At 36.6% G+C, this 25992-nt stretch overlaps 1 protein-coding gene across 4 annotated transcripts in view; it reads left to right on the top strand.

The window, feature by feature from the left end:
• The window catches only part of WDR72 (WD repeat domain 72), a 219275-nt gene extending 194048 nt beyond the window's left edge, over positions 1-25227 (top strand). For 3 of the 4 annotated variants that reach the window (XM_027572311.2, XM_027572313.2, XM_027572312.2), the window contains exons 19-20: positions 17364-17468; positions 22915-22970. In XM_027572311.2, coding sequence (XP_027428112.2) covers positions 17364-17468; positions 22915-22970 — 161 coding nt within the window. Of the gene's footprint in view, positions 1-17363; positions 17469-22914 lie in introns of all 4 variants that reach the window. The other variant, XM_027572310.2, reaches the window with a different exon arrangement.
• The last annotated feature ends 765 nt before the right edge of the window (positions 25228-25992 follow it).

The raw sequence follows: 25992 nt of genomic DNA, 5'->3' as shown, positions 1-25992 counted from the left end.
GATTTCATTGTGTAAGTTTTCTATATACTTGTCAGTATTTTGTCTCCATTGTCTGTTTTAGATTGAGAGAGATATGTTAAAGTTATCTGTCACGAGTTTGTGTTTCGCTTTGTACTTCCTGTAGTCTCTGTTTTATTAAAGTGGCTGGGTTATTATGTGCCCATGTATTAGTAATTGAAATAACTTCATTGTGCATTGTAGCTTTTAGTACCATAAAATACGCTTCTCTGTGCCTTTATTTAATGAGCTCTGGTTTACATGTGACCATGTTCGATAATACTGTGGCTGCTGCATTCTTTTCATTTATTTATATTCTGTCCATCCTTGTATTTTTACTCTTTCCTACTCTCTGTTTTTAGTATGTCTCTCTTACACAACATAGTCTTATATTTACTTTGTAAACCAGTCTGATCTTTTCTTCTGATAGGTTCATTAACTCCATTAATATTTACTGATGCTGTTGGTAAATTTGTGCATACACACAAATACATGAAATTGTACATATTCTTTCACTATATAGTCTGTTTGATTTTCTTCAAAATCTCTCTGTGTTTTTTTTTAGAAGGAAGAAGGGTGCGGGGAGGAGGGAGTATTTGGAAAAGTTTATTTTTTGTTCCAAGGCTTACCTTTATGCTAATACCTTTATATAATACCTTTTTTATTTTGTCATTGCTGATTAATTCTCAACTATGAGAAATTTGAAATAAGTGTGCTAGTGACATTTCAGCTCCCTCTCTCCCAGCATTAATTTGAAATAGTATTCTTTTAAACTAAACAAACAAAAACAGAAACAGTCTCATAAATACAGAGAACAAACTGGTGGTTGCCAGAAGTGGCGGGATGTGGAGGGATGGATGAAATAGGTGAAGGGGAGTATGAGGTACAGACTTCCAGTTATAAAATAAAGAAGTCATGGAATGAAAAGTACAGCATAGGGAATATAGTCAATAATACTGTAATAACTTTGGTGACAGATGGTAACCACGCTTATTGTGGTGAGCATTTTGTAATGTATATAATTGTCAGATCACTATGTTATACACATGAAACTAATATATGTCAAATATACTTTAATAAAAAAAGAAATAATATTCTTTTATTCTCAGATAATACTGGCAATGTAATCAGTGAGCTTATTTTACTTTTTATACACTCTTCATATCCTTCCAGTTCTTTCCATTTTCCTAGTTGATCTATCCCTGCATTGTCAGAGCATATAGTCATAGTTTTAAAACAATCACTTAGTCTTACTTTTATAGATATATGTATATTTGTTGATTACCTCCTGCTCTTATGCTTATGTCTGTTCAGTTATGTTGGTTGTTTAAAACTCATTTTCTAACAGATCCCTTAGCAAAGGTTTATTTGAATAACATGCCTTAAACCATTGCATGCTCATATCAGCTTACAGCTTTTATAGTTGAAGGTCACTTTTGCTGGATAGAAAATCTTAGCTCAAATTTTTCCTTCCCTGAATTTTTAAAACAGGTTACTCCATTTTCTGGGGTAAAGTATTGTCATCACAATCTTATAACAATCTGATTTTCTTTCCCTTCTGAGTAATTTGAACCACTTCTTACTCTATTTCTTTTTGAACTTTGTTTAAATTTGTAATATTGCTATTGTTAATAAATTCATATTGCTAGGACTTCAGGGAGTATGTTATAAAAGACCAAAAGCAAGGCAATACTTAATATCTAAATGTACTTGCCAAGATCTTGCCAATTGCCAAGTCTCTGATCCAGTTATTTCAGCTGCTTTTACAGAGGAATTAATCCTGTAGAGATCTGAACAATTTTGTGACCAACTACAGGTATGGAGACAGGGGGAGCAGCATTAAAAATATCTGGATCAAACTGGATATGTTTTTAGGCATGGCTAGAATTGGACCTAAATTAATCTTAACTTATCCTATCTTACCTTTAAAAACAGAACTGTATGATTTATGTTCATGAAACATAATAATGAACTGAAATAAATACATCATTTTGTCTTCAAATTTGTGATTAATTAAGATAGATGCTTTTTTCCCCTATGGTTTAACCTGATGTTCAAGGAAAAGAGCTGTTTTATTGTCCTTATTTGATATACTATCTACCCTAGAAATAAGTGAGAAAGGTAATGTCAGTAACAAGTAAGCCACTATTTCTATGTTTTGTTTTGTGCTCCATCCCATGACCACCCTCCAGTAATGCTTTTGCCATTGATGGGGCTGAGACTTTCAATTTCAATCCTAGCACATTCTTAAAACACTATATGTGAATGGAAACCAGTAAAAAAACCCTGGAAATCCAGGATCATATTTAAGTGATGGTGGGATACTGCTTGGAATGCTTGCAGTATCAGAAACCAGTTTTGCTTCTTTTCATATTCATCACTCTTAATAGGAAAAAGGAGAATCACAGATGACTTGGTGCAGGATTTTACTTGGTTATAGATATCATAAAATGGATACAAACCCACATGCCCTGTTTTTTTTTAGAAATGGGCCACTAACATTATCTTCTTGATTTCTAAAATGAAGTTCAAGATTATATAACTATTGAAAAATATTTCTTTTATTATTAGGTCAGAGAAATTTTAAGTATTACTGTATTGCTAGGACAATAAAGAGCCTTGATCTGAAGGCTGTCCATCTTATTGCCATTTACACATATTTCTAGGCAAGGACATATTTAGAAATAGTAATGATATTGGATTTATTCAGGCTGTCTGCTTTCTAGCCATTAGTCTAAGCACTTTGCATGTTTTAACTCAGTTTTAACAACAATTCTACATCTGGTTAAATTATTACTGCTAATCACATTACCATTATTACTATGTTGTAGATGAGGAAACCGAGACACAGAAAGATTAAGCAACTTGACCAGTTACCCAGTTTGTGGATGAGCCAGGATTGTATTTGAACTGGCTATTTTAACAGCATATGGATAAATTTCTGTAACAATCAGCTACTTGTCTTTCCGTTGTGAAAGCTGTCTTTTTAAGCAGTCCTAAAACTGAAGGGTGATCTTAAACAGTGGCCTTAAACAGTGGTCATTTAAAAGAAACACTTCTAAAAAGCTAGCCGATTACAAAAGAAAAGCAATATATGTAATTCTTCCAACATCTAATCATACTATATCTTTCAATTAAATCATCACTCTTAGAAGTAGAATCCCTGTATTGCCAAGTACAATCCTTGCCAAATATCCAGACACAATCATGGGCTTTAAGGATTACAAGTCACATAATAAAGGATAATGACCTAAAATTAAGCACACTAATATAGAAAGCGGGGACAGCCATGCTCTGTGGAAATCAGCAATCTATTAGATTTAATGTGAGATTAAGGATCTGTGTAACTCGCAATTACGCTGTTTTTCATTAAGAAAAAATGTGATGATGGCGCTCAGTAAAATTCTTTCTTCTCTTTACCGCTGTTTAATTGGATTGGGGACTGCTTAAACATCTTCGGGATGGAGCTTATAAGAAGATGATCCCAGCTGTTTTTCAAAGCTTACGGCAGCAGGCAGACAACACGATCATGTCAAGGCTCATGCAAGAGCCTTAATCCTACTTTTTTCCATCAACTAGCTACTGCAGCCTAGTGTTTAACTTTCTAAGTACTAAATGTGCTCTGTCACTGCTTTAGATTTGCCACTGAATTGTTATTCTTCAATGCTGTTAGCTTCACTGCTATTAAAAGATCTTTTTAAATCCCTCTGCCTTTGGATACTGACCATGTTTCCATTAGGATTCTCTGTATTTTATGCCTTAATTTAAAAATAGTCAGTGGTTCGCCACACTTTTAATGTCAAATAGAGAATATGATTTGTCTGTTCATACATTCATTCACCCACCCATTTATTCATTTGATAAATATCAAACTCTTTTGTGTCTTTTCCCCAAGCTCTACCATAGACACGCGAGGGCAAGCTTTGAGGTGGTAACCAACGAGGTCCACAGTGTTGAAAGTAAATAAAACAACTGGGAATTACCTTTTCCTTGTTTTTTTTTTCCTAGCAACATTTTGCCTAGTCCAAATATCCAGCACCTTAGAACTATCACTGTAGTTGTACCGAGATCAGCAATATCGTAGTATGTAAAGAGTAAAGGTTAAATGGTCAAATTAGTTTTCCCTGTAGCTGCACGTGCTACTTGGATGGTGATGCACTTTGTTTTCTCTTGTCCTTTGGAGCAGGGGTAGTCAAGGAAAAAGGGAGTGGCTCTCTGATTTGTCCCAGTGGCAGTGAGCAGCCAGCAGAAAAGCAGACACAGTTAATGCTCAGCTGCTCAGACCAGTCAAGCAAGCTACCGAGTCCCAGCTGTGCCTCTTAATGTTTTCTGATTGCACTTACTCCTCAATCTGTGAACTGTTTTCTGGACTCAGATTCATCAAGCGCTGCCGCTTTAAAAACGCATGTAGGCAGGCATCCTAGGATATGCCATTATAAGCTGCTGCCAGGGGATCTTCTAGGAGATAAATGGAATCTATGTGAAGTAAATTAGTGTGAACCAGTCAATCTGAGTGTCAGCCTTGAGCCACTTACATGGATAACTAGCCAGCTGACTGGAGGCCAGGGTCTTCTGCCATATGTGGGTTGGAATCTCTGTGATTCTGTTTCTCAGGATGCGGGGCGATTTATTCTTGGAAGAAGGCCAATTTGATCTGTGTTTTAGATTTGTCAATGAAATGGACTTCTGAAGCATTTTTGTTTACCTCCCTACTCTGACTGTACCAAAGGCCTCTAAGTTGAACTTCTTCACTGTAGGAAATATGAGAGAAATCCCCCCAGAGAGAACTGCTTCCTTCTTGTTTGAGCTGCCATTTTGCAGACTCCAACTGTGCTGAGCTTGGTCAAACCTCCTATCTGACATCTTTAGGTTTTAAAACAAAGTAATAACCATAATTTGGCAAAATGAGTTTAATCCAAATCTTCTCTCCCTATTTGCTTTTTGAGGAATAAATCTATGTAATCTTTAATTCATGAAGAAAGGGAGGTTCCATGCAAAGCCTGATGATCATGGTTCCCTGTAGATACCCAGCATGGAAAATCAAATTTTGGCCATTGGAGAAGGGGGAGAAAGCCTCTTAATAGCAATAGAATGAGAAAACCTTTTTAAATAACTTAACTGTTCCATGGAAAGAATTTAGAGACAAAAAGCATGTGAACCAATAGAGTCATAAGAATTATTATTTAATATGATTAAATGGTAAGTATAAACGGTTCTATTATGTAAAAATCATGTTTCCATAATTCACTATTCCTTTAGAGATCATAGTTTGTTCTTACATTAAGATCACAAGAATTCATTTCATCTAAATTATGACAAATCATCTTTATTTCTTTTTTCCTTTATTATATTAATAAAAATTTTTATCACCTTTCTCTCTGTGGAGTCAGTGAGATGGTTAATCATAGAATGTAAATGTATAAAATAGAATGAGAATAAATTTAAGCCCTGCATTTGGGGAATATTTTGTAAAGCTTTCCCTCCCCTCTGTCCAGGGAAGCATTTTGCCTTTCTGAGACAGAGGGAGAAAGAGAGAGAGAGAGGGAGAGAATACCTAGGAATAAGAACTTGGGCAAAACAATAAATGTTTAAATATTCAACAAATAAGGGTGTTTTCTTTTTCGGGTCACCTTTCCTAGACTCATGTATCCATAAGGTAGCTTTTGAGTACTTTATGTGAAGGTACCACCATTATAGGGTCCATAGAGACACATTCCATATATAAGATACATTTCAGTATATAGTGTGTCTGTGGATGTTAGCATGAATCATAGCAAAGATCAAACCAAACGCTTTAAAAATTGAGTGACCCTTTCCTTGAACTAATGAAACAAAAATGGGATGTCCTGTGAGAACAAAATTTGTTTTATGCCTGTACATTGAGTTCAGAGAAATGAAACCCCTAGTGTAAATTTAACTTTATGATTTATGAGTGTGAGGAAAAGAGAGTGGAAATCAGTGAATTTCCCTTCCGTTGTAGGGACTAGGTACAATATTTTGCAATGTATGACTTCTACTTTCTAAAGCGCTTTGAAGCGAAGGGACACGAGCGTTGTATAAATGATGCTTTGGCCTAGACATGGTCCCTCAACATGGTCCACCCAATGACCACATAACCTTATTCCCTGCAGAGCAAGTTGGCTTCCCCAGCCATCGCTGCCCATAGGTGCATTGGACTCATCACACTGTGGAACAATAATACTACTCATGAATTTCCAATTATCTGAGACAAGCTAATGCACAGAAAAAGTCACACTGAGTCAGGCCTGTGATTATTCTAGCCCACTCTTCTGATTGAAGCACTAGAGTTCATTATAAAGAAGCAGACTTGTCCTCATGACATCAGCCTCAAAATTTTAAGATGTGTCTCAATATCCTTCTTCCCTATTAATGTAGTCCAGTGAAGTAGTCAGACACAAGAACTAATGAATGGGATAAAAAGAATAACACTGGCCAAATAAAGTGCTGAGAAACAGAGGGGAGGGCGAAAAATTAATGTTATCCGGTGGGTTGATAAAGGCTTCATGGAAAGAGTGGCATTTGAGCGGAGTCTTGGATAAGGGGGAGCATTTTGGCAAGTAGGGAATTGCAGACAGGGTAAGAGAGGTTATCTCAAGCTGGGAATCTTCATAGGTATGGATGTAGAAAATAAATGGCAGGGCGCCTGGGTGGCTCAGGTGGTTCAGCGACTGCCTTCGGCTCAGGTCATGATCCCGGAGTCCCGGGATCGAGTCCCACATCGGGCTCCCTGCTCAGCAGGGAGTCTGCTTCTCCCTCTGACCCTCCCCCCCCATGCTCTCTCTCTCTCTCTCTCTCGTTCTCTCTCTCAAATAAATAAATAAATAAATAAATAAATAAATAAAATCTTTAAAAGAAAAGAAATGGCATACCCAGGCGACAATGAGTAGTCTCGTCCAGCTATATAGGATGTATTAGAGTCTAAGAGAGGGAGGAGTGGAGAAGGCCAGCACCCACTGAGAAACCTCTGTATTATGAAAGGTCTTCAAATCCATGGCTCCAGAATTGCCCACTGGTGACTGAGCAGAGGGGCTTGCGGCTTTTTCTACATGGAAGCTACATGATCAGACCCTGATTTTAGGGATATGATTCGCCTCAGTTTAAAAAGTTACCAGAGGGAGAGACATGTCTTGTCAGGCTATTAAAATAGAGCAGTGACTCTGGCACTGGAAAGTAGGGTCAGAGTATACTGATCCTGTGGGGCTGAAAGCACTAGAGATGAGAAATGGCAGTAGTAGCTGTATATAACTTCTTGACGAGTTTATAAATATCCTTCACATTCTTCAGATTCACTTCTATGCTGGAGTCTTGTTCTTTCTAATTTCTTCCTGAGATATTCTGATATGATACAGACTCTCCTCCCTCCTAATTCCTTCCAGACCTTTGGTTGGCTTCTTAAATGCCACTGTGTCCTGTATTGGCTGGAGGCACATATAGGGTTCCCGATCCAGAGGCCTCCTGAGCTCACTTGTTGGTTTTCTTGTGGTCGGTTTTTTGTGTTGACTATTAAAGTGCCAGCCTTCTGTTAACCATTTGCCTACGTTTTTAAATTGGCCTAATGTCCTTGACTCATAGTCAGTGATAGCTCAGAGCCATGTTCTTGTTACACATACTTGTTACTTGGATCATGTTTCCTTTAAATGGTTCCCAGAATTTACTACTCTGACATGTGTACACAGCATGTATTCCCAGTGATTCAGCCTTGCAGTGGTTTTCTACAGTTAATCTAATCAGTCTCACATTTCACAACTCAGGAACCCTTAGTGTTGTCTATAGTCCTGGACGTTTTCCTGAGTGTTCTTCCAAATAATTTGTAAAAACTTAGTAAGAGGAATATTTTACACCAATCTAGGACACTGTTTTATACTGTCTTATCTAGACATATCTGTCCCTTAGTTACCTATTACTTTTGTTACCTATTACTTCGCTCTATAATGATGATAACACCTTTTTTGTATGGAACATAGTTTTCTGAAAGTCTCATTACATTATAGTTACTGGTTTCCCTTTATCCATGTGCATGTTTGCTCTTTAAAACATTTCTTTCTTTAGGTATGTTTCTCTTATCCTTTATTTATAGATGCCGCTGGCTGGCTTAGTATCAAAATGGGTGTTTCTCCTACTTATCAAGGTCCTTTCTATATTTTGAGCAACAATCACTTACAGATATCAGAACAAATACTGAGTGTTACGCAGTGACTCACCTTGAGGATTGGAGAAGGCATCTTTCGATGATTTATCCCCCAGCAAAATTAATATTTTGAAATGAGTGGCTACATTTTATATGCATGACCATAAGAAGCAATCAATGCCAACAGACCACCTATGCTTTCTCTGTCTGGTGTGAGTGCATGTGTGAGCGAGTGATGCTTGCTACCGATTATATTATAATACAGTGGTTAAGCACATTATTAGCATCCAAGCATATCTTCCCTTCGATTTCAGTAAGTTCTCAAGTACACTAACATACCATTTGATGACATTCAAATAAAAATAAATCACCTTCAGAGTAACCAAGCCCTAATGATACAAAATGTGGTAACTTAGACCTTTTGTTCATCGCATCCTTCTTAATGTTGACAAAGAACTAGAAAACTAAGGCGTAGTCTAGATAATTTGATTTCCTTATTTTCCATTTCCTATCTAGGAGATGAAAGAGGTCTGACACTTGATTAACCATCTGAGACAAACGTTTTCCCCTGAGATAGAGACGACAATCAGCTGGGAATTTGAGCCTGCCTGCCAACCATTCTCCCCATGCTGATGGTGTCATCTGAGGTTTGGCCTATGGAAGGCTTGCTGCTCTTATGAATTCCAATGGTCGGGCACTTTCACAGTTTCTCCTTCCGCTGATTCAAGAGGAAAATGTTTTTGCTATTTTTCCTTATGGATAACTGTAGACTTTGCTGTGGTTTAAATTGCCCCATGCTGGGAATCCTTATCTTAAGTTCATATATAAATCACGTTTATCTCTAGTCTCAGATGCTAGCCTGATGCTGTTTTGATTGAAGGGTCTCTTGTTTTCCTGACCTTCTAAATTTTCAAATGCAAGCTGCAAAGTCTACTCTAAATTTCCTCTTAGAATTCTCCCTTTATTGACGTTCTTCAATTTACCAATACGTAGGGATATATTTATTTTTGTCTTTGAAATCTATTCCTGCTTTCAACTTCTTGAACTTCTGAACAGTAAAATTAATGCATTTGTGTATTTACCATAGGATTTGGTCCTTATGAGAAATGCCAAATGACTTTTGCAGAACCTAAATGGCATGAAGAGTGTGAGAGTTAATTTCTATACATTCTTAGAACTCATCCATCACCTATACTTCCTTTTAGTGATGACAGAGTCCTTTCAGATAAGATGTTCCTGAATCTCTTTGTCTTGAATAATTATCTCTCTGGTTTAATATAGAAAGCTGGGATTGAGCTTGCTGATTTGACCAGTTTATTTCTTGTACCAAATGAGACACAATAACATACAAAAAATAAAATAAGTAATGTTTCCTTGAGTTATTTCCACTCTGAATTTATTCAGTAACATTCAAGGACCAAAGTTGAGCAAATTATTTTGATTTGATGTTTTAAAAAGTGCCTGCTCACCGGCTCACCACCTCTCTCCTGGGAACACCTCTCACCAAAGAAATGGTTGCTCTCAAGTAGTACACAAAGAAATCCAAGCAAGACTATCACTGGTAACTCAAGATCTACCCTCTGGGGGACTGAGGAAATGCAACAGAAAGAGAAGAAAGAGTTGCATCATTACCTGTTATTCTCCTTTCCTTTGCCCCCCTTACCGTACACATTTCCTTTGTTGGACCCTCCCCAGCCTACCTCACATCTGTGTCTGTGGTCTGTTTCAGTCTGAGAGTTTAGATCATTTGATTAGAGTTGGTTTTCATGTCAGCCTTGACTAAGACAAATGACTTCATGGGCCCCATTCTTACATACAAAAGGAATAGAAATAGTTGCCCTTTAAGAGATTTGACTTGAGGAAGATACAATTCCACAGAACACCACACCTCTGCATTCATTTGGCAAATAATAATTGAGAACCTCATCTACGGCCCCAAGGCCAAGATGGAGCCAGTCCTCAGAGGAGTCTAGTGCATGTGAAGCCGAACCTTACCCAGACCGTCTAACATCCAGGCCAGGGCTCGTCCACTGCATCTGTACTTCTTGCAGTTATTATGTGGACCCAGTGAATTTAGTTTGGGATGATTTATCTCGCACCGAAGTTCATATTTGCCAAGCTGATTAATGAAGAGAGGGGTTGTTTAAAGAAATAAATTGCATAAATATGATTCTAAGAAGGATAAGATACAACTTATTTTTTAAAATATTTTGTTTTGAAGATGTGTTTTGCACCATCGGTACACATTTGACAGGTGCTTTTCTATGCCAAGGAGTCAGTTTGTTCTCAGACGTGGCCATGCTGTAGCCTCGGCCCTTTCTTGGTCATTTTCCATCGGGCTGCCTCACACGGGTGGCGCAGCTACCCAAGTATCCCTCTGAAGCTGCTCTGATGTTCTCTGTCCCTCAGTCAGACTGGATATTGCCACTCGTAGGGTAATACCGATCTGACTTAATTCACAAAGAGCTTCAGAAGTCCTCACTATTTCCAAGGCTAGTGTAGTAGCCACTTACTATCTTGGGACCCTGTTCAATGATATACCGAGTGGTTGGTTGGACTTGGATTTTTATCTGGAGGAATATTTGAGTCTCAGAGCCAGAAGATGTCAAGGAAGTTGTCCAATCCAACTCTCTCATTTTATTAATAAAATGACCTGAGTCCAGGAGAGTGAAATGACGTGCTCAAGGTCATGAAGTCACACTCTTAGGACCAGAGGTGGAATTAAAAAGAACAGATATTCTGGGTCCTATTAATTGAGCTTTTGTCCAGTATAACATATTTCTCCCTGGGAACTCAGAAGTTCATCTCTTAATGAAATTGTTGATAGTTATTTTTGTTCCATTTAATACATATATTTGGGTGCTAAACAATGAGAAATTTTATTTTTCATTCAGAAATAAAGCAGATAGGGCCTCCTTCTTTAGGCAGACTTTCTGTTGACATTAACAATAGGTGGTGGGGTTGTTTGGGTATGTTTGAGCTGTAAACTCTAGACCTCACCTTAAGATTTTCCCCTTAAACTACAAGTGAAATTAATCTTTTTTTTTAATTTTTAGGAATGCTTATTAGCAGTTTCACTCAGTCATTTCATAAGTACTCTGAGTACATGCCCTGTGCCTCACATTGGGTTAGAGATGTGCTCACTTGTTTATCAGCCTGACCAAAACAGCCCATTGCTCAAACATCCCGGATGACAGGGGAATTTCTATATCTGAGAGGAAATAAAGCATTGTCTAAAAAGATTCATTAAGGGGCACCTGGGTGGCTCAGTTGGTTAAGCCCCCGACTGTGGGTTTCGGCTCAGGACATGATCTCAGGGTCATGGGATCGAGCCCCGTGTCAGGCACTGTGCTGGGCATGGAGCCTGCTTAAGATTCTCTCTCTGCCCCTCCCCCCGCACTCTCTCTCTCTAGAATAAATAAACAAATCTTTTAAAAAATAAATAAATGTTTATAAAAAATTAAAAGATTCATTAATTATCTTTTTATCACTCACATTTTCCTTCCTCCAAATTAATTGGCTGGTCTAGCCATGTGTTTCACCTGTAGAAATTAGCAATAGACAGATTTTTTTCCCCCTTAGGCTAAATAGTCAACAATTGATCCTTGTGTGTGTGTGTGTGTGTATATATGTGTGTGTAATATACATATATCCCAAAATATTTAAATAAAACAACAACTTTAAATCTATACATCTAGGAAAGATACCAAAATAAAAGTTACCCTTCACAACGTTTTGGAAAATTGATTTCTTGACCAGTTGAAAATGTCATCTTTCAAGTAATTCATACTAGAAAATGTCATCCAGAAAATAGTATCCACGTCCGATTACAAATGCAGAAAGAGAGCAAAAAACACGTTGTCTAATGCTAACTCGTCTTGCTGAACTTGTCCATAAAACAGTTATTACTTAGTTATAAAGAAGCATTAGATATTTTATTTAATTCTGGGCATCTTTATATGATTTTTTTTCCCCTAGTTTCCAGTCCACACTGACACAAACTCAGCCTGAAGCCTGATGCAGGATGCAGCTATTACTATTCAAATATAATCAAGAGGTCCTATCACTTGACTATCTCAGTAGAGACTCTTGAAGTAGGGGTAATAAGTACATAGTTCTTTAGCTAGATATGTTTTCTTGATAAGACATCTGTCCTAGAGAACCACTTTGTAAAGTGACTTTGGGGTCTATTCAAATGACATCCTCTTTATTTACAAATGTGGTGTTATCACTTCAAGTCTTTTCACTGACTTGTCTCCCTCTAATTTAAAATATACTGCAGTCTTTGGTGATCTGTGAGTATTGCATTAGTATTTACTTCTTGAATTTAATGTAGTTTTTCTTTCTTCTAAGCCTGTAGAAAGTTTTTTGTTTGTTTGTTTGTTTGTTTGTTTGTTTAGCTGATTCATAGTGCTGCCTTAAGATTGAAAAGAGACCTAAATGATCAAGCGAGAAAGTGATCAACTCTTGGCCATAGTATTGAGCTAGTAGATTTGAACTCAGGTGTTTGACTTCTTCTCCACCGCTCATTCCACAAATCTGAGCCAGCTTTTAGTTTTCCCTGACTTCTGCAACCTGTACATTACTTTATGCCCTTGAATAAGATGTGATTAAGATTTTTGTCTGAGTTTTATCTGCTACTACAGTGGTTTATCCTATTCAGACCAACATTTCAAACTGTTATATCTTTTTATTAATGGTTTTCTATAAATATCCCCAATACTTCCAAAAAGTCCATACATGTGATGGATGGGATCTGTTTTTAAATCATTCATAAGTCATTGTATTGAAAACATTATTTGTAGTGCAGATTTTATTTACACTGTAAATGACATGGATCTTTAACAAGGGCTCTATTTAGTCTACAGAACTGGCTTACTTGGAAGAACTAGCTGCTGTTTGTGGAGGTGAATGGACATTTTTCAGTGGTTATTCTCTTCTTGGGGTCAGGGGGAATAGTTCTTGGAATTGTTTGTTGCCTAAGCCTAGCCACTTTTAAAACCTAATACCATCTTTCTGCAAATGATGACAAAGGGAAGGTGGGAATTTTTAGAGGTTAACTGAAACCAAATTAGAGAATAGACGGAGATGAAGGAGCGTAACCACTGATGACCCTGTTATCACATTGTCCTACAGTAGGTCTTTCTATAGTGTCTTTGTCATGCAATCCTCTGGGTTTCTTCTGCCATTGAACTATTCATTTCTTTAGGATCTAGAATTATAGTCATAGTTAAACACAGCATAGTTGAACACATCCATACAAAGTACATGGACTTTTCTATTTAGCTATTAAAGATATTACAAAGATATTTAGAACATTGGCCCTTCAGTTGTCAATATTTTAAGGTGTGTGATGAGTAAATGGAATAGCCTTACATCTTTTGGTGGTAGAACTGTCAAAAAGAGTGTGTCTTTTTTGCTCCTCATCCCCCAAATGTGGACTATTTCAGAATCCATTACAGATGAAATAAACAGTTGATTTTAAGTTAAGGATGAACCTAACAATCATTTGCACTATACTGATGTCAGAGGTTATCTCTCTGCCAAGCTTTAAAATGCATCTTCAAAAACTACTGAAAATATCCAAGAACTTTAGTGATGAGCTACAAATGGACTTTGGTATCGATAAATAAAAGTCAATATGTATAGTGAAAGGACAACTTACTGTGATAAATGGGCCCACCATCAGTAAAGATCAAATTATTGACTATTTAGGGCAAGGAAAAACCTGTCTATAGCTAACTTCTACAGGTGAGAAGAATTAGCCACAACAGCAATTTAGGAAAAGCTCAAAGAGACACGTTAGGAGAATTCATTAAAAATGCATACAAAAGTAGGCAGCAACATTCTGTTAAATACATGTGTGGCACTAGGCTAATGTACTTTTTTTTTTTACCATGCCTGGGTTTACACCTTTTTTCTTTTGCCTTGAATGAGCTCCCTTTGGGCTACCCATATACTTTTTCAAGGAGATCTAATTCAAAATTCACTTCCCAATCCCCCTACTACAGGAGAATTACTTCTGCATTCCTAAAAACTATGTCATTCTTGGAATATTGTCTCTAGTGTTCCTACTACTTTTCATTGTACCTCGACTAGATCACAAGTTGTATGAGGGCACATTAAAAGTGCCTTTAATTTTTTTACCCCTTGCATAGTCTATCACAGACCTCTACCCAGAATAAACACTAGATCAGTATTTGTTGATTTCATTATTTTTTGAAAGATTCATTATTGTCGGAGTTTAATGATGAAACATCACAGAAAACACCCGAAAGAACAACAGCAAAGATTAGCTTATCAAAAAAAAAAAAAAAAGTGGAGTGGCAATGATTAACCTCTCCAATGTCGGCTGGTCCCAATTGACAGAAGGTAGGTATTTCTTCTGTAGTAAATTTAACCAAATACTCTATAAATTAGCCAGTAAAAATGAGAAATCTTGTACCCTCTCAAATTTGGAAGTTAAAATGCAATTAAGCAAAATATCTGAAGGCTAACTCTTTCTACTCTCCTACCCCCCCACAAATGACACCCTCCAAAATCCGAGGTAGATACAGAAAGAGCGGCATGGTACCTACTAGTGTGAGTCTAATGAAGATCATGCAGCTACAGCTACACCTAGCTTTCTGACTTTTTTGAGAGGCTTGGGCTGTCAGTTCATGCTGGAACCACTTTTTTTGCCACTGGAAATTGTTACAGGCATTTACTTTGTTGTTTTAATACCATGCTGTCTTCCTTCTTGAGGGCTCTACATCTAGAACAGAGTCTTGCTGGAAGAATAAGTAAATGAATGAGGGGATGAGAGTTTTAAAAGAACAGTATATGGGACAAGTGCAATGCATTTGCCCAAATAAACACAGGCGTTAACGCACTGGCTGTTAATAATAGATTCAGCTGTATGATTCATTCCCTATGATAAATATCAATGTAAATATTTCAGAAAATTAATAAGATATATAGAAATAAAAACATTATTAAGACAGTCCAGTAAATCTTGACCAGTGTCTGCAACTTTGGTGCATTTAATTATCCACTTCAACGTGTTACAAAAATCAGTGGATTCCAAAATAATCTGTAAGTATGATCTAAACTGAGGAAAATTAAATTAAATGCAGCTACACCAATAACTACATAGGCTATATGTGTCTCTCCTCCAAATTACAGACTAACCTGCACCACCATTTTACAAATAGGCACCCTTTGTACTCTCAAGTGGGCCTAATCAAGAACTGATTGGATTTAGTTGAAGATAAATCAAAGCACATACCCTCTCAGATCAGGAGGACATCTAGCATGATCCGTCTGCTTCACTCACTCGTTCACTCATTCATTCCACAAGTCTTTTAAAGAATACCTCTTATGGCCCAGGGCAGACAGAGAGGTACATAAAACAGATGGTACCTACTTCCTTTTTTTTTTTTTGGAAAATTTAAATGCCAGAATTTCATACATTTTCCCCATGTTTTGTTCTCAGATAAAAGGTTTCAGAGAAGTGAATTCAAACTCTATGCACACACTTTAAGAGAACAGAGAACTACCTGTGTTCTGAGAGGACTGGTGAAACTTATGAGAATATTTGGACCGAAATTATGTTCCTAGTCTCCTTTAAAGTGTGTATATTGTGGGCTTCAGGTTATGATCACCAATGCTATGTACACTCCGTGGAAATAAGATGAGGAATGTGAGAGGCGTGGGCTCTGCTCATGCTGCTTTGGACCTTGGGAGGCGTTCCTTTGTGTCACTTACCGAGTATGTGTGTGAAGTGACACAGCCTCCAGACTTTGCTCCATCATTTCTTTTTTTTAATTTTTTTCTTTAAATTTTTTTGTTGTTATGTTAATCACCATACATTACATCATTAGTTTTTGATGTAGTGCTCCATAATTCATCGTTTGTGCATAACACCTACATGCCCTCTTTAATACCCATCACCAGGCTAACCCATCCCCCACCCCCCTCCCCTCTAGAACCCTCAGTTTGTTTTTCAGAGTCCATCGTCTCTCATGGTTCAGTTCCCCCTCCGATTTCCCCCCCTTCATTCTTCCCCTCCTGCTATCTTCTTTTTTTTGTTTGTTTGTTTTTTTTAATGGAGGTTTAGGAACAGTGGCCAGACCTACTCCCCTGTGCCAACAAACATATCATTTCATGTATGGCTTATATATTTTCTTGCTTGCATTTATGGCCTGTAAATAATATGTTGTGTGTGTTATCAAGACCTGAAGAGACAGTAGTGTTTACTGCAGTAATTTTCAATAGATAAAATTAGCAGTAGTCAATAATATACATATTTATGTAGTTTGGCTTCATACAAGTAAGTATGACATAATTTATATTATTGTGGTCTTGCTTTGTTTTGTTATTCACTGACTTTTTTTCATGAAGACAATGTCCACTTTTCCCCACAAGTGATTCCTTGAATGAATAGAATATGGAAATATGTTACTTACGGAGATAATTGAGACCAAGTATTACAAGTTGTGCAAAAATGTGGAAACTTGAGTCTGTTTCTCTAACAGAGCTAGAGGTGTTATGTGTTTATAGAAAGTTTTAGATTTCTGTGCTCATTCCCATTTCTGTTCATAATTCATACTCAGAAGATGATGACAGATTGTCTGAAGTCACCATTCAAAACAGTGGCCCTACTTATTAATCATTTGCCAACTATTCTGTACTTTAAATTTTATTTACATAGGGCTTTTATTTATTTATTTATTTATTTATTTATTTATTTATTTTTGGTGTTTGGAGTTTCTCATTTGATGAAGGAGAAACAAAATTTATAGAAAGTGTTCATCAGCTGTGATTTGTGTGACAAGACGAACCACAGCACCCATGCAGAGCTGCTCTTTTTAACTGACCAGCCCCATGTTCTTTGTCTGTGTCCCATGGCTGTTAATTGATGATATTGTTTTAGATTTATGCATTAAAAATATGATTTCTACTTTGGAGGGATCACTTTGTTACTTTGTAGCTTTTAAGCTGACGCCATGAACTTATTTTTCTTGTAAGATAAAGTCTCATCTATAGATTTTTCAACTAATTATATGTCTGCCAATACATACTTAGAGGATACATTTTATTTCAATTTATTATTTGTGTTTACATAGTGTGTCCCTGGAAATATCTGTGGAACTGAAAGGAAATGTTTTAATGTTGTTTATTACTACTTTTTCATCGCTCTCTCTCTTTTCTCTCTCTCTCTCTCTCTTTTTAATAGCTCCAGTCAGTCCGGTCAAGCATGACAGCAACTCAAACTCGGCAAACTTCCAAGACACTGAGGACATGCCTGACAGATGCGTCTTGGAAGAGTCTGAGAGTCCAGGTGAAAGCCACTTAAAAATAGTCAAGTATAAAATGATAAATTTGACACAGCTTTGGGGTCCTTGGAAGGGGGTCGCGGGGAGGACATTGTAATGCTGTTTTCTCTTAGCAGCTGCGCTATCAAATTAATGGTCACCTCCAGGGGTCACAGTGTGGAGCTGTTACCTTTGCCTCTTTCATCAAGTATTCAGTTGGAGGAAGTACAAAGGCTTTATGACTGAGAAGGGAAGCTGACACTATTAGTTCATTATCATCAATTTTAGGCTAAACTGGTTAATAGAGGCCGAGATTGAAAACTGGAGAAATGGCAGCATTTTAAATATTTCAAATAATGGGATTGAGCGGAAGTGGAAAGTTAGACACAGACTGCCATCATTACAGTCTATTCACCTTTCTAAATACAACCAGCTCTCTAACAGGGACTAAAGGATTTTAGCATAACGGTAATGGACTCATGGATACATCAACTACTGAGAACAAACAGAACAAAAGAAAGTGATAACCCTTCCTCATGCCATAAACTTTACCCACATCCCAAGTTACTTAGGTTTGTGTTTTCTTTGTAGAGAGAATAGACAGAAATGTAGCAGAAGGATAGAGCCAGAAACACTTAAGCATGGATTTTTGTTTCTGTTTTTGTCTTGTTTCAAAACATGCCTAGTCTTTAACAACTAATTAATCAAAAGAGAAAAAAAATCCTGTGAAAGTTGAATGACATGTCCGAATCACTACAAAGCCATAAGGTGCTAGAAGTTTCCTTATTACCATTAGTGAAAGAGTTAATTCTCTTCTCCCAAGGAACGCTTTCCTTTCCTGTTTTCTCTGGCTGCTGTGTGCCCTCGACCCTCTTGCATCTTTGTGTGCTGATCCTTGTATCAGATTTTTGATTCATCCTCTCTGTGGCCTGTCAGCTTAGTTAAGAGATTTCCAAATCTTGTAGCCTTCGCTGACAGGGGGCAGCTGCAAACAGTCCCCTGATCCTTCCCCGAGGAGAGCTACTGAGATTTAATTTTCAGTGAAAGGTGCAGCCTGCAATCTATGTCAGGTCCCCTATGTCATCTCGGAACCCCAATAGGCCCGGTGGCGATGGCATTGTATTTCAGTTCCCTCCACTACGCCAAGATTCCTCAAAAGATGTACTGCTGCCGTGTGTCTCTTCTCAACCACACTTCTGCTTTGGCATCCCATGGAACTGAGAAATGGCATCTTTCTCGCCGACAGAAATTTTTAATCAGAACGTGAACCCCACCTCCTGCCCTAATAGCTAAGAAACAAATGTAGGTTAGTCCCACTCCAAAAGGGAGAGGGTGCCGGTAGCATTAAATGCCCATCAAAGTGTTTTAAAACTGCTTTTAGTTTTGACAAAAATTACCTACTTTTGACTAGATTTTTAAACTGTCTTCATAAACAGTTTCCTATCAACCCGAGGCAGTTAAATCCCTGAGTCAAGTTTTCACCTAAGTGTTCATTGTTTTTGGCAAGAAAAGATAGGCTTTATGTCATCTCAAAAGTAGAATACATTTCAGGCATCCCTCAATGAGTGGAATTGTAGTAAAATTCAAATATTCCATAGTTTATCTGATTGATATAAACAAAAGGGTATTATCAAAATGAAGATAAATTAGAAAAGATAGGTACTGATAAAGAATCTTAACTTAAAAAGTGAGTACTGTTCTGTACATCGGACATCATTAAACTGGTAATAAAGAATGAATTACTCTGGCTTTTTCCTCTGTCCATTCCTGCATTTTAAGACATCTTGCCTTATAGGCCTAGAAACCTCTGGAGAGTTCACTACTGGTCTCACTGCCTTCCACTGAGAATTTGTGGCTTGGTTGTCATGGAGACATCGTATTTCTCCAAGAATTGCTCATATTGATCCGTGGCCAGGCGTAAATGGCCAAGCGAGTGTGAGGAATAAAGGGGGCTGGGCAGTCCTATAAAATGACCAGGGCTTGTGGGTTGGAAATAAGCTCATAGCAAACACTTAGGTAAAAAGAAAGAAGCAGTTTTATTTTGTTTCAGGATTTCTTTCTGCACTTTGGGCCATTGTCTTCTTTCACTATGAACTCAAAGAAACTTGTTAGTCACTTGTCATGTCAGATCTTTGGTGCTTGTCCTGACACAGCTGTCAGCCTTCCAGCTCTGTGCAGTTCAGGGACACACAACAAAGAGGCAATGACATGAATTATTTATTGCTCCTTGTGTGGATAAAATTCTGTGATAAGAAATTAAGACACTTCTGACAGAGGTGCTTGTTTAGTAAGAAAGATTTTGATGAGAGAGTGCATTTCCTTGAAGTATGAGCATTTGAGGGGGAAAATTCTTAAAACTGAACCCGAAGGAAGGTTTGTGAAATTGGTGGCGTAAAGGGACTTTCTTGAACCATGAAAATATGACTGTCCACATCTCAGTGTCCAAAAATGAACTAAAAAAATACCAAGCCATTCAAAGGGAGAGGCTCCAAAACTATAAATGTTACTTTGGTGGTTGAGTTACCTCTGTTTACCACGTATGAGTGGGGTTCCTTTGGAAAGCACATTAACCACCTTCATTAGACGAGAAGGCAAATTTGGGGGTTTTAAGGGATAAGCTTTGGGAAGATGTCGTCAGACCAATAGAGGTGCTTCAGTAGCTGAGCTTCTAATTGCATTGGTATATCTGTTATTCCTTATATGGACAGGAGTGCATCTAAACCTGAACGCATCATTCTTACCATTTTCACCTGGCATATTATTGTTCACTTAAAAGTCCTTTTAATATTTTCATGTATGCGCAAAATCCCCCCGTTACAAAGTTGAATGTGGTCAGTCTCCTAGCTTTAATGGTTATTGACCTTACATGGTTTTATCTATGCAACTCTAAATGACCAAAAAATTTATTACATCATTTTTAATGAACAAACCAGTTGTTCAAACGGCATATAGAAAATGAAAACAAAAAATCATTTTTCCATCCAAGTACAGTTCAAGAATATTGCCTCATATATTGTTCTTTCCAAATAAAATCTTTTCTTTGCAAATCCCCTGAACATCATTTTCCTTTGCCTTTAGAGCTTCATATCGCTGATACCAATTCCTTTGCATATGCAGAGAACAAAGGGATACTGAAGCACAGAAAACTATAATAGTTTACTTTTTTAAAGGGGAAGTTAAAGTTTTCTAAACATTGATGCAACATTTGAAAATGTCTAATAAAATCAAAATTTTAAGTTTATATAAAAAAATAAGATTGACTTTATGCATTATCTTGGAAGGCAAAGGGTTTTGAACTCAATCTGCAGATTGTTTATTTTTTCATTGACATCACTGCTTCTCCAGCACTGAATTGACGAGGCTGACCCATTTGTAAATGGGCCGGAATGTGCATATAGGTCACAATTTAGAGGACTGGTAGAGTGGTTGTTCACCTGGTCTCTAGAGCACTCTACCTATTCCTTATGCCATTGTGATCTCTTTCTTTGGTTCAAGCTGTATACCCAGGTGAGTGCCTGCAGTCCATTAAGGTTGGCAAAGCAACTTTAGACCAGAGCATTCTTGTCACTCTGACCCTGCTAGTGAACCTGGAGGTCTTGTCTGATAGGTTAAGTTCTCCCTTAGCAGTGTCTTTTCCCTGGAATAATTCATTAGCAAAGAGTTTTGACTCACAGGTGAATCCCAGATTGAAGTTTCTGGCTTACACTCTGTGAAGTCTACTGGCTTCTTCACTGGCATTTATACATTCCCAAAACCTGTGGGAATAACTTTGATGTCTAGTAATAGAAGCACCGAGACAACATTGTGAACTTACAGCTCCCTTTTTTTCAGATTTTAGGGCCATTAGGCTTTCTTTCTTTGGCTCTTTAAAGCCTCATCACTTCTGAATCTGAAAGATGCTATCACAAAAATAGTTTAGTGCAGTCTCTTGCTGGTTAACTTCTTGTTAACTGCTTCATGCATAGTGATTAAAGCTCAGTTCCTATTCTCCTGAATATCATAAAAAGTGTTCCTTGTCCCCCATCTTTGCACTCATGATGATAAAAAATTTAGTGTGACATTCACAATTTTTATCCAAGTGTTAATGAGAGACCTTGAGCTTTTATCACCTTACTGTCTTGGAAAACTAAGAATTTTACTTCCTAGTGCACTAGGGACAGTGCACTTAAACATAGCTTCAGCTGAAAATAGTAGTGACAAGAGAGAGCTTGAAAGTACCAAAAAAAAGGCATTCACATCAGCGTTTTCACATCATTCTGAAGTAGTTTATAATCAGTATGCATTCTGCCATTAATAGAACATTTTAGTGGTTTTTATATAGCACATTATGTGTATAGATCTATATACATCATTGTCAATCAATATTGCATTTGCATGAATCTGATGAACAAAACTAGATTTCTCACAGTTTCCAGGGGATGTACTACATTGTGAAAAGCCAAGGCGAAGGGTTTTTTTTTTTTCCTTTTACTATTCTAGCTCATGAATCAACAGCAAAAATCAGGTAACAGAAAGTAGGACAGATTTAGGACTGGAGTGTTGGAGATGGCTGATGATGATGCATGAAGCAGAAAAAATGTGGAATGTGTGAGCAGCCCATCAATCATAGCTATCGAGAACACACTTCTTAGGGTTAGTGCTAAAAAAAATGTTCTAGGAGTAAGAACAATTTCTGTAGTAAAAACACATAAACCCTTTCTTCTAGTTGTGTTGAACAATATCAACATTCTTAAAAAGTTGCCCAAATGGAAAAATGTAAGCATCAACCTAATAATTTTTAAAACATGTAAAATTCTAGGCTTATACACACACATATATATTTAAATAAAACAAATAACTAGCTTTTTGAGTCTTTGCCAGTAGGAGGGGGAGTTACTACGCATGATCATGTCATTAATATAAATGTATTTAGAAATAGCTTACTAAGGCACAGTGCTCCAATATGTTTCCTAGTCAAAGTAATTTAGATCAAGTGATACTTTTTAGCCTACATTAACAATCATCCAAGTAGTCTGAGAAATAAATGCTTTTTTGATTCTATAATTCAAACCATTTTTCAACTAACATTTATAACCTTTGATCCTAAAATTGCGGTTGTGGGTTTCTCCCTAGAGCAACAGAGATAATTTGAAATTTATTAATTTTTGGCCCAAATCATCTTGTTGAAAACTTTAATCTTTGTTGACAATTAAAAGAAAAAACAACCTATATTAATAATGTGTGCAATTAAAATATATTTATCTGACGCCTAGCTTATAAGAATATTTTTTATTATCTTAACATACTGTATTTCAGGATAGAAAAGAGATAAGAAATTATAGGTAAATCTGCCCTTCCTTCATTTATTTTCTCATTCCTTTCTTCCTTTCATTCTTCCATCTCTTTTTCCATTCCTCTCTCACTTTCTTCCTCCTTCCCTCTTTCTTTCTTCTTTATTTCACGATATAACCTGATAATCTGTTTCCTTTCTAGGTGAGCCAAGGCATCATTCGTGGATAGCGAAGGTGTGCTCCTGCAAGCTATGCTAAATGGAATCTTATCTATAGGAATTGGATTTGGACAAATGATGAAACCTAAGCATGCCATTTGTTTATTGTTGTATAAAAACTATGCTGTTATTGGTCAAGTTTTTAGGTTGTAAGTAGATTTGCTAATACTTTGGGAAGAGTGTATTGAAAATGTAATTACTGATTGAAAATATCTGAATTGATCTAATTTTAGAAAGTCATTGTTGAAATCATTCTATATTCCTGATTCTTACTTTCCTTTGAAGTTTACAACAAGGAATGCCAGTCTGCAGACATAAATTTAACAGTTTTAGATTTTCTTCCATCTTTTCAGTTGCTGGAAACATTAAAACCACATTGCTATTAAATGTGTAACATACAATACTTCCCCAAATTTAATACTGCTTCATCTAATCTAAAACTTTACCAGATTTATTCGATTTGTTAGGTTAGGACATTTTGTTTTAGTATATGCTTTAATATGGATCAGTCACCCTGCAGTAAATCTCATCAAGGCATGAAATGTTGTCAACAAATAGCCAGTTCCATTTAGTCATCAATTAGCCCAAATAAGTGACAGACAGTATAACAGGGACCAATCTTGTGTGGTCAGGTTCATTTGGACTTCTAATGACATAGAAGCTAATGTCTTTAGCCAAACATTGATCTTGTTGGCCATATAGATGTGAACTATATATCTACTTACAGCACATTGCAGTTGATCCATATTAGGTATAAACTCTTGTAGTTCTTTTCCCAGAAAGAAGTGTGACTAGCAAGAATTATTAAAATATGCAAAGCAATATAAATAGAACAAAGTGTTCATCTATTAAACCCCTTAGTGATCTATTGGTTGTGACTTATATTGCATAATTCCTGGATTTATAGAAAATCATCAAAAAGATTAGTGTGCATATGAATACAAATATTGCCTAATCCATAAAAAATGGAAATAAAATGTTAAATATATGATCTATCATCTATCTATCTATCTATCTATCTATCTATCTGATAGGGAAGTTCCAGTCACTTCAGTTTAACAAACATATTTGAGGCAGTAGCATCAGGTGCTATGCTGGGATGCAATGGGGAGATTAGAGAACTATACATTGGAATAGCATGGTCTCCACCTTTAAGGAACTTATAATGACTCACCCGGATGAATATACCAGAACATAGACACCTAATGAGTGTGACTCCTTTAAAGCAGACATGAATCTGTGTTCTTTTTTTCCCCCTAAAATATGTCATTGCTTGAAATTACTCTACTTCACAGAATAAAAGATTGTCAATATGAATAATCATGGAAAATTATCATCTTTTGAAAATCATCATATATACCGCCCCCCCCCCCGCACATACACACACATTGGAAATAGTTCAAAGCTACTTGGAACAAGTTTCAAAATAAAGGTAGCAAGGAAAACATTGTCTTACATGCTGTGTATAGGTTCTAAGGGCCATTACAAGAAGGAATACCGAGAACATTTTTGAAGATGGCAATATCAAATATGTATATATTCTCTTAAGTGGGCAATTTTAATAGTTAAAACTTACTTGGATGCTCAAGTTCTGGTATATTTATTAAGAATAAGCTTCTTTGTTTTTATAGCTTGGCTCTATTATTCCCTTTTCAGTGAAAATTAAAAATAAGTTTAAACAGTTGCCATATTCAGCATTTCCCAGGTCTAAGGAAACCAATATTGAATCCTTGATAAATATTTTATGATATCACCAGATATAGGAAATTAGAACTGGCATAACCATGACATTACTAAATGAGATCTTTTAAGATTTTTTTTTTTGGCATCACATTGTGCAGTTGCTAAAATTTAATAATTCATATTGAATGACTAATTATAATCTTTTATCAATATGAATTCTGGAGGCCAACACCATTAGCTGTTAAAATTTTTAATTTGTAAAAATTAGAGTTTTGGAGAAAGACATTTAAATAATGTTCTCAAATATCCATGTGCAAATGTAGACAAATCCACTAGTCTGTTTAAAAATGATTTCTTTATATTGACTTATGTTCAGCATGTTTCAGCAATGTCTCTTGTAAGGAGAGCTTAAATAGCAAGTTGCCACCCAATTACCTGGATCAACCACATGGTGACCCTAACCTCTTGGTACCACAGCTAAAAACCCAAAACTGATGGCTTCTTGAATAGGTATTTATCCTTTCTTGGCCTAGCCTTAGGTAACAACTGGAGCAGTTATATTAGCAAGCAACTCATTTGTTTGTATCCAGAGTCTTTCATGTTGTGGTAATAAATAACTCATTTAAAAAATCGTCTTGTGTTCCTCTTCTGGCATTAATTTTGGTGATGTTTATGATTATCTAGTTCCCTCCAAGGAATATCATATTTTCAAATTTGCAAGTGGGGATTCTGTTACTCACTGTGGAGTTATATACTGGCTGTATTGCTGAGGAAAGACTCCAAAAAAGAATGTAAGTTTAAGGACCAAGGTCTCGCCACCCTGTGTTCAGATAGTGCATCTAAAGCTCCCTCCCAGGGCTCGGGCAAAGAAAGATGCTCCACAAGATGGTTTATGGAAAGCAATCTGAACTGTAAGGCACTTCAAATATAAGGTAAAATTTTATATATTATAAATACACAATTAGAGAGGTGGCCTCAGGCCTGAAACTTTCTGTTGCTATTTTAGAAACTAAGTTAAGGCTACTTTGAATATGTCACCATTAGAAAAATGATAGGAAAACATTTTGCTGAATATTAACATTCTATCTCTAGATGGTAGTCTTTGGGTGATTTTCATTTCCTTCCTTGCACGTTTCCCTCCAACGTTCTGTATTTTTTAAAAAATTATAATTATTCAAGTGAACATTTTAGAAAAGATAGTGTTTCTCTTCAATCTTTAGAGGGCACATTATAATAATTGAATTTTTAAGAATTCAGTTTTATGCCATGTGTTTAAAATGAAGGCTCAGAATACATTAATTCCAATTGATTCTGAAATCTTATTTCCACAGAATGGGCTTATTCATGTAATTTTTAAAATTTTATATTGCACACATTTT

Source organism: Zalophus californianus, chromosome 6, assembly GCF_009762305.2.
Source record: "Zalophus californianus isolate mZalCal1 chromosome 6, mZalCal1.pri.v2, whole genome shotgun sequence".
Lineage (NCBI taxonomy): Eukaryota > Metazoa > Chordata > Mammalia > Carnivora > Otariidae > Zalophus > Zalophus californianus.
The sequence above is the reverse complement of the archived record's forward strand: the minus strand, read 5'-3'. Positions and strand labels throughout refer to the sequence as shown.